This window comes from Charadrius vociferus, unplaced genomic scaffold, assembly GCF_000708025.1.
Source record: "Charadrius vociferus isolate BGI_N301 unplaced genomic scaffold, ASM70802v2 scaffold259, whole genome shotgun sequence".
Classification (NCBI taxonomy): Eukaryota; Metazoa; Chordata; class Aves; order Charadriiformes; family Charadriidae; genus Charadrius; species Charadrius vociferus.
This window is the reverse complement of record NW_009661368.1, coordinates 4,276,522-4,286,128: the sequence shown is the minus strand read 5'-3', so window position 1 is coordinate 4,286,128 and position 9,607 is coordinate 4,276,522. Positions and strand designations below refer to the sequence as shown.

Here is a 9,607-nt window from a genome sequence, read left to right as displayed (position 1 = left end):
ACTGGGAGGCAGCAGCTCAGTTTCAGAGGCAGGGTGGGATGCCTCCCTGCATTTCCCAAGCAGGGTGGGTGCAGGAGAAGCATGTCCCAAGGCAGGCTGAGCCTTAGGGAGTGTGTTCCTGGGGAGTGTCCCCTCAGCAATGTGACAGTGCTGCACTGAGCACTGTGCTCGCCTGTCTGCTCCCAGTAAGGGATGCAAATGCTGAGGACCTCTCCTTGGAGCATGGGCTGTGGGAGCCCCAGGTAGCCCCATGCACCCCCTGCAGGTCCCTGTCCCCAAGGACTCATGTGGCACCGCAGGGTGGTGGCTCTGCCCTGGGGCCTCCCAAGTGCTCAGGACTGCTGTTCCCAGGCAGATAAATACATTTTGGGTGCTGCGGTTTGCAGCTGATGGTTTTGCTCAGTGACAGCCTGGGTGCTGCATGGCCCTAAAACCTGGAGGAATTGGGGAGGGGAAAGGTGTGGGGTGAGGAGAGGCAGAACTGGCTTCATCAGCCACGCTGCTCTGTGTGGGATTAATGCCATCATGGAGGCAACATCTTTTTCTTTTGCCCAGGGCTGGCGTTCAGCTGCGCTGGGTCCGAGCACCTGCACATGCTGCTGCAGCCTCAACGCAAGCTGCGGGCTTTGCCTGGCATGGGGCTCACCTCCAGGCTGCTTTTAGGACCGTTGCCCACTGGCTCTTCTCCCCAGCTTGTCTCTCCTGCCACGGCTCATTCCCAGCTGTTGGCCAACCCCGAGATTTTTCGCCCTGTTTTGCAAACAGGAAAGCTGGGACGGGGATAAAGACCGAGCTTGCAAAGTCCTTGGCGTGGGGCAGCTCCCAGCGAGCTCTGCGAAAGCTGAGGGTTCCTGCAGGAGCTCTGCCGGTTCTCACGCGACCTGCTCAAGGTCAGGCAGAGCAGGCAGCGAGCCCCGGTTCCTTCCTTCCCCGCCGGCCCGCGGGCTCGAGGCAGGAGCGGAAGCAGAGCCTGTGTCTGCTCCACCACCTCCGAGCAGGGGGAGGGCGGCAGGCGCCGCTGAGGCTTTTGTTCTCGGGGCTTGGAGGGCTCCTTCACACGTGAAGGGAACAGCATCGCTGTTTCCAGTGGGGAGAAGATGCCACATCTGAACACATCCCGGCTCCCTTGGTCATTAGCATCTGCCATGGTTGAGAATCACGACTGCATTGAATCGGTGCCGGGAAGCGACAGACCCCTCTGAGTCTCTGGTGCAGTTTTGCAGGAGTCTGGCAGGGATGAGTGTGTGGGATGCCTGGGAGCACAGGACCCGTTGCAGCCTGGCTCCTGGGGACCGCTCTGCCACATCCCCTGGGTTCAGGAGAGACTGCCTGGCAGCCTGGAGTGTAATAAGGTGGTCCCTGATGCGGCAGAGAGTTCCCACTGCAGTGAGTGGGGTTGCACGAGCATCTAAGCATGTGAGGGGGTGACTGCACGGCGGCTTTGCTACGGCAGAGCTGCTCTTGCCCCACTGCAGTCCCCACACTCGGGGCTGTGCTGCAGCCAGGAGAGCCCCCGTCTCCCCCCCGCAGCGGGGGCCTGGGCAGGAACGAGGGGGCTGCGGCGCGGCCGCCCCCAGAGGAAATGGGCCGGGAAAGTCCTCGGGGAGGCAAACCGCTGCAGGAGTACAGTTAGCTTCACCCCAAGCTGTAAGAGGCCCCTGTTTCCCCTGCGCCCGCTGTCCTGTGGAGATTAGCTCTCGGCTGGCTGGGCTTGACGGGCAAGCCGGAAGAGGCAGCGCACACCGAGCACTGCGGGACTGCCTGGAACGCCGGGCAAAACAGGCACCGTGGCAGCCCCTTCCCTCCCAGCTGCGGCTCAGTCCCCGCTCAACCCTCCCCGTGGCTGTGCTTGGTTGCGCTGGCCGAGTCCCAGTGTGGGGGTCCGGGGATTCGCCATCACCCCGTGTGCTGGTGGCAAAGCCGGGGCCACACTGTGTGGGAAAGGTATGGCTGGGGCGCTGTGTTTCCCAGCGCCTGGCTGGCCCGATTGGGAGGGTGACCCAGTTCCCCCACATTTGGCGTCGCCCTGTGCCGGTGCTGCCGGAGCCGTCTCCCTCCCGGTGCCCCTTCTCTGCCGGGGCTGCCAGCTCGGCTCATGCACAGCCAAGTGCGTGGGATGAAAGGGCGCTCCCGGGGTACCAGGGACTACTGGTGGCAGGACGAAGGGCTAGAGGGCGGTGCGGCGGCAGCGCTCTCTAATGCCGCTGATCAGAGATGCCCGTGGGGATCGCGGAGCAGCATGGAGGTGACCCCTGCGCTTGGGGTCAGCGGGCCGCGGCGTGCGTCAGCCCCGAGCGGCTTAATCCCAACCGGGCAGGAGGAGGAGCGCGGCGGGGCGGCGGATTCCTGACCCACAACTGAGCCTGGCATCTTCTCCGGCATCACTGTGGTCCACCTCCCGCCGTAACCGGATAGGGTTGAGTGGTGCCGCCCTGGCACCAGGAGGGCAAGGAGAAATAATAGGAACAGGCAGCAGAGAACGTAAGGTAGAAAAAATCCTTTCGTTTTGAAAAAGCAGCCCTTCGGACTTTTTCTTCCTCCCTGAAATAGCTTCTCCTGCCACCCAAAAGGAGATGAAATATTCTGCAGAACATTATTTCTAAGGATTCTTTTTTTTTTTTTTTAATTTACTGTAATCATGTGACAAAGCTTGAAATGCTTGTGAATGGCCTGATAAGCAGGAAAATAAATATGCAAATACTGTCCCCAGGTTTGCCAGCGGGATTCCCTGACCTGTTTCCCAAACACACGGCCCAGTCTATACTCGTTATTGGTTCTAGTCACTCACGCAGGACCCCACGAAATGCAGTGCAGGAAAACGCTGGGTTTTCTGCAAGCTGAAAATCTGCAAGTAAAGCCGTGAGTTGCAGGGAGCTTTGTGACCCCTTTCTCACAGAAACTGACTTTTTGTGCATGGCTTTAAGTGGAAGCAGATGCGGGCACAGGCAGCCGCAGTGCTGCTTATCCCACAGCAGACTTGCAGGATGCCGCAGGACAGTGAATTAGTTCAGGTGCAGGCTAGAAACGGAGAGGATCTTGCCAGTATCTTCCCCAGTGCTGCAGTTTGTTCCCTCCACTGTGACCACCAAGTGAGTCAGGGACACAGAGGTGCCTCAGGAAATCCTGACAGTGGAAGCGTGCTGGAAGAGGGAGCTTCGTTTAGCTCTGTGCCGTGGGAGGAGGCACCAGCGAGCTTGGACTGCCAAGAAGCACCGGACAGTTAAACAGTCTGGACATGGGAGGAACCTCGGTGAACATAACATCTTCCACTGCCCCTGCGTCAGGTCAGGGGTACCCCTCTGCTTCCCGATGAAGAGCTCATCCTCGCTGCTATACAACGAAAGAGTCGAGCTAATGGCGCTTCGTGGGGTTTGGACGTACGTCTGCTAAGAAACGGGCTGCATCTACCTGTGTGACATCACACAAACTGCAGATTCAGGAGCTGCTTGCTAGAGCCCAGCACGCACAAACCACATTTATCTAGTCACCCCCTGAGGTGTTCTTCTCCCTGTGCACAGAGGCAGACGTTTGGTTGTTTAAGATTTAAAATCATCTACCACTGATATACTCTTCCATAATGGGGTACAATTGGGAAGGACGTAATCAATCCATTTCTCAATACACGAGAAGTGAGAGGCTTGGAAGTCAGCATTAAGTGATTCCCCAGGCTAGATGCTCTCCTTGCTCCCTTGCCCTCTCTGCTTAATTCTTCCAAGTTTGAAAATTATTCTTTGCTTCTGTTTCTCTTTTTCTCAAAAAATCAGATTGATACAAATGGAGCAGGATGGGAATGGGTTTATTTCTTTGCTATTTTAATACAAGTATCCACATATTTCTGACCTCAATTTCTCATAATAGTATAAAAAACCAGATGAGTGGACTTGTAGCTTCTTTGAAACAAATGCCAAAGTGTCAGGTTCTGAAGGACTGATGGGTCCTTCTGGCCCATCATGCCACTGCTCCTTGCACAGCCTTGTCTTCTCTTATGGGGGTGTCAAGAGTCAGCCAGGAAAGAGCAGATCTGCAGGCCCACAAAGAGAAATTAAACATCCTGGACAGACATCTGGTCAGGTCCATGCAGCTTCAGCTGAAGCTTTCCAGACTGGTTTTGACCCGTTCCATTTCATGCAGGAAACTGTAGAACTGGGGCAAAGTTAACTCTGCAGAAAAAAAAAAAAAAAAGAGGCACAAAGTCTTAGATTTCACGTTACACTTCCAACATTGGAAAAGCCATCGTGGTGCTACCGCGGAGCAACTCGTGTTCACCTAAGCTAGGCAGGATTAGACACTTCGGCTCTCTGCAGTTGTTTCTTCACACCAGCTGGGCTGTGTGCGGGGGGTTCTGGGCTAGGAGTCTCCTAACAGCAACTGACAGTTGGGAATTGTTTACTTTCATCTGCCATGCTCCTCTGACTGCTTTTCACGGCTGCCTGGCGTATCTATATTTACTTACGCAAAGATGTGAAGACTGCCCAACAGTCGGTGTTCCTAAATACTTTTGGAGTGACTGTGGTGGGGCGAGGCCAGGGCAGGAGCAGCCGCAGCATCCCCTAGCGATGCTCTCGCAGTGACCCCTGCTGGGTCTGCGCCCAAAGCTCCCCCACCTCCAGCAACACCCGGGAGCTCTGAGCTGCTGCTCCGCTTTTGTGTATTCAAATGCTTGCTTCTTTTCCAGAACTGTTAACTCACCTATATATACGTTTTCCATTTGGCTCCCTTTTTTAATCACCAGCTTCAGCTTGGGGGAAGAAAAAGCAGAGGTATTTTAATTCAGAGACCTGTATTCTGAGCACCATGAAAAGACAGAAGTACAGGAGTCTGCTGTGAGTTTCAGATGGGCAGACTGCTGCAAAGCACACACATCTTTAACAGGCTTTTTGGGAAGTGTCACTGTAGGAATAGATTCCTTAGGCATTGGGAGGATCTCTGGAAGTCTTTATAAATGATCACATTCCCCCTCCCTACCCAAGATAGCACGACCTTTGCTAGGCTGAGGTTTTTGAACAGCTTTCCAGAGTGGGCTACGCTTCTGTGATACATGATGTCTTCAGAAGAGAAACAAATAGCAGTGTGCCTGCTATCTGCTGGCAGTTGCACTCAGAAGACTGAAGCAGATGCACTGTTGCAGAGCTTGTTCTGTGAGATCTAGCTTTCTGCTAGCTCCTCTCACAGCCAGTACTTCCCCCATGCCTGGCCGTAGCTTGTTCCTTAACTGCACTACAACCTGAACTCTCTGATGTAGGAGATTTACCTGTAAGAAGATACTTCCCACTTTTTCCAGTTCACTGCTCCCAGCAGTCACTGTGAGTCAGAAAGAAAAGAAGGGAGATAATCTGTTAGCTAAACTGTGAAATAAAAAGTTATTTAGCTGAGAGCTGCTGTTGGGTTTCCCAACCTGTTCCGTTTATGTTTTAGCTCTGTTACCTCCAAACTTCCACTCCATATCTATCAGCTGGTTAATCATCAGTGTCTGACCAACAGCCAGGCGTGTTAGGGTGGGGGAATTCACCTTCCACTGCAAGAGCAAAAGACACACAAGCAATCAATTCGGAGAGGCCTCCATTTATGTTACTCGTCATTTCAACACAAGTCAGAAACGAGGGAGATTGATGGCAGAAGCCCAAAGTGGAGGTGTGCAAAGGGGCAAACTGATGTGGTCGGGAGGGTTTTCAAAGATGTTTGAGTCCTGCTAGGATTTCCATCTGCCTTGTCACTTCTGTAAATGAAACTCACTGTTTTTGTTTTAACACTGGCTCAGTGTAACAATATCTGCGCAAAAAGTCATGTGTTCATGTAACTGCATGACCCCAGGGCTCAAGGCATGCAAAGCAGGAAAACAATCAAATGAAAGCCACACAGAAGTGCAGGATTCACTAAACTGATTAGGCAGAGGCCATGGCATTAGACAAAGTTATCCTTATCAGTTATCTGTTCCAAATTCTGAGCTGGTTTTGAAGAAAATACCCACAGTGCTGACACATCTCAGTAGCCCAGTGGGGTTTTACAAGTTCCCACTCAAAGACTGACATTTTATTAGCTCAGAGACAAGCAAAAATGTATTAATACCTGTTCTGCAAAATAACTGGCTTTCTCTTCACTGAGGCCTGTGGGAGAAACCATATGAGATTACTATATGTGATAAATATTAATTATCTTTTATTTAGTGGAAGTCAGGTGACCTACCTAGAGCAATAAAATCTGCTCTGACTTGTTCGGAAGACAGATTCCTCTTCAGAGCACCTGAATAAACAATGCAAGGAAGAAAAATCACTTTTTACTGATTCAAAGCAATCTTTACCGAGTCAAACAAATGCTGGGACGGAGACCCTGCGATAGAAAGCTTGTGTTCTTGGACTGTGTTTTGAAACAAACCACAGCTCGTCAAGATAGGAAATACAGTTGTGCCTGCCGGTATCTTTGCAGATGCCCAGTGCTTTAAAAGTCAGGGCGATGGAAGTGCCCGAGAGAGAGGGAGAGATTTCATTGCGGGTATCCATGGAAACAGCAGCAGCGGTTGTGTTTTGAAGTTGCTGCTTTCCCTCCTATAGAAGCTTTGCTTGTTAAAGGAGAACTGTTAAGGCTGGCAGGCTACTAATTTGACCTACCTGCTGTGTTTTGGATTATGGGTGTGAACGTGTGCATATAACACTTTCCCCTGCTGTGCCTGCCTCCTTTGTTCTGGGGCACAGGCAGCACATGGAAGTTTACAAGGATTCTGTTCTCTAAAGCCAAGAGCAGGAATCTCATAAATTCAAAGAGACTGCCAGTCCCACGTGGCTTTCCGTCTGTGTAGCGCATAGGCAAAGTTATCTGCTGTAATCTGTTCCGATACTGTCTGTGGCATCCCAGAGCTAACAAAAAGTTACAACGGGATTGGAGTCAGCGCACACGAACACAAATGACGAGACCGAGTACGCCTAGGCTAGAATCAGGAAGGGAGAAAATGCTGTTTCCACATTAAATATCCCCAGGACAGCTGTAGGAAAGGAAATTATCCAGTGCTACTCCAGAAGAAATGGCTTGATGTAGTGGAATGAAAGTTTAGACCAAATGCAGGAAACAGTTGTGCACGGCTTCGCTGCTGTGAAGAAAGGTATGGGAAACCCAGGATGGAAGGATAATAGCAAGGGACTATTAATAACAAGAAGGATCAATGGGATGAACGCGCAGTGGAGGTGTTTGATGCATTATCGTGTCAAACGGCACCCACAACATCAGAGTAATCTCATAAAGTGCTGGAGTCTGGGGTATTCAAGGGGAATCCTCCTGTCCCTCTTCCCCACTATTTATGAATGAGAAACCGCTGGGTACATAAGTGTTTTTCTAAAATGAGACTGCAAGGACAAATGCCTCCTTTACATGGCCTAGAACTATGCCAGTTTCCAGCCCACTCCAGAGAGGTGTGTACACTGTCTTATCTGTCTCAAACAGCACTTGTCCTTGTAGGAATAACAGCATTGGGTCACTTGGATGGAAGTTCCTACAAAGATTTAGTGTCAACATAAGGCTGCACAGGTCTGGAAAAAAAACAGATTTACGGGCACAAGTTAAACCAAGCACTGTCACCGTGTTGTGCTTGCATTTAATGCGTAGATATTTAAGTGAGTTTAGTTAAGCTTGTGAAATGTGTGTGCAGGCAGGGTGTAAAGAATACAAAGCCCGAGTTACCAAACGTACATTTCAACAAGAGAATTTCTGATTCTTGAATGCTAAGCCATTTATTAGCTACTGTTAGCATTTATTGTGCAAACCAAGTGCACTGCAGTTCTGAAGATGCACTTTAGCAGCATGCAGGAATGGACGCAATAGTTCTGGTCTCAGGGTAGCATATGCAAATGTATCACTTACCATTAGGTACCAGAAGAATACTTTTGACAATGTTTTTCAGGGGACCCAAGCTGATCTTATTCATGGTGGCAAAGTCTGAGAGCTGAGTCAGAAACCTTTCTACCTGGTCAAGAGAAAAAGCAGAGACACAATCTTATCTCTGCATGTTTCTCACCAGAGAGCTGCATTCACACACTTCTTGGAGTTCTGCACATGCCTTACCTCCTTGGGCTCTGTTAGAAAGCGGAAGAGCACTTCAGTCAGCGCTGAGAATTGCTGTGGAAGAACAGGACAGCGTTATGGAGTTGGGCATCAGCATGCATCATTTCTCAGCACTTTGCCACCCCCATCACCACCGCCACTAGGTGGTGATTTACCACACTGATGCAGCTCCACCTGCCCCCAGTGCATCGGCCCCAGAATTCGACCTCCCGTGCTGGTAAGGTACCCCAGTCCTCGGCATTACAAGATGCCTATGGGTAGGATTTGCTCATGGATGCTTTTCAGAGACTCTCAAAGGGTTTGAGCAGCTGGCACTGCATGGAGCTTTTGTGACCCTTGGCTAATCGGAAGCTGCTGTTCTGTCCTGTGTAATCCAAAAACTGTGAGTGGGAAAAGATGCGAACACCTCTGTTTCACAAACCCCATGAGGTAACCAGACTAACTCTGGAAAGGAAAAGAACTGCTTAAAGGTCTAGTCACTGCCTTCAGTTTTCTGATTGTGCAGTTGGCAGGGCTGGAGAGCCTGCCTGTAGGGCTGAGCACCACCACCCTCTCTCCTCTGTTGGCACTGGTTGTGACCTTCTGGGTACGGCTGGCTGGTCCACTGCTGCACATGGCTCATCCCATGCTACCCTTGTCGTCAGCCATGTAACAGAGATGGCTGTTACCCATGGTTCTGGCAAGCTAAGCTAAAAAAGCTACAGCTCTTCCACTAACTTCAGCAAGAGCTAAACCAGCTTCTGCGATATGGCTGAACACCTGGTGTGTGGGCGACCCAGAGGCAGACAAGTACCGCTGACCGGGACAGGAGGGTGGCAGTGTGGCAATTACAACCCCAATGCTGTTCAGTCCCACCGAGAAAAAACAGTGCTCGACAGGACCATACAGCCCACACAGGGTGCGACATGAGCCCCTCCGTCGCCCGGAATGCCTTGCGGCCTCAAAAACAGGCTCCTGCTGTGCGTGGGTCTTGCGCAGCCGGGTGTGGGGCTGTGCCGCTGAGCACAGGGCCATGCTCTGAAACCCTGCCCCAGACACCAGAAAACACGGTTCCCTTCTGGACTGGGCTGAGACCCAGCAGGGACCCTGGCACCAGGGCTTGGAGACCTGACCGAGCCCAGTACCGGGCTGCTCTGGGGCTCCAGGGCCTGACCAGGCCCAGTACCAGGTTGCTCTAGGCACACAGGGCCTGACCAGGCCCATTACCAGGGCTGCTCTGGGGGTACAGGGCCTGACTGGGCCTGGTACTGGGGTGCTCTGGGGCTACAAGGGCCTGACCAGGCCCAGCACCAGGTTGCTGTAGGCACACAGGGCCTGTCCCGGCCTGGTACCGGGGCTGCTCTGGGGGCACAGAGCCTTGAAGCCGATGGGACCCAGTGCCGGGGTGCTCTGGGGGTGCAGAGCCTGACTGGGCCCAGTACCGGGGCTGCACCAGGGCTGCGGGGCCTGGAGGCCCGATGGCGCCCCGTACGGAGGCTGCTCTGGGGGTGTGGGGCCTGCCGGGCCCGTCCGGGCCCGGTACCGGAGCTGCTGCGGGGCGGGCTGGGTCCGGCACCCC

General features: G+C 52.5%; 1 protein-coding gene across 1 annotated transcript in view; it reads right to left on the bottom strand.

Annotated features, from left to right (window-relative positions):
* Nucleotides 1-3,781: 3,781 nt before the first annotated feature.
* Nucleotides 3,782-9,607, bottom strand: part of COMMD7 (COMM domain containing 7) — a 14,407-nt gene continuing 8,581 nt past the window's right edge. Inside the window, exons 2-9 of the mRNA XM_009893534.1 lie at nt 8,050-8,103; nt 7,849-7,951; nt 6,184-6,240; nt 6,067-6,104; nt 5,425-5,515; nt 5,252-5,301; nt 4,690-4,738; nt 3,782-4,160 (exon numbers count right to left, since the gene is read on the bottom strand). Coding sequence (XP_009891836.1) covers nt 4,084-4,160; nt 4,690-4,738; nt 5,252-5,301; nt 5,425-5,515; nt 6,067-6,104; nt 6,184-6,240; nt 7,849-7,951; nt 8,050-8,103 — 519 coding nt within the window. The 3' untranslated portion in view covers nt 3,782-4,083. The remainder of the gene's footprint in view (nt 4,161-4,689; nt 4,739-5,251; nt 5,302-5,424; nt 5,516-6,066; nt 6,105-6,183; nt 6,241-7,848; nt 7,952-8,049; nt 8,104-9,607) is intronic.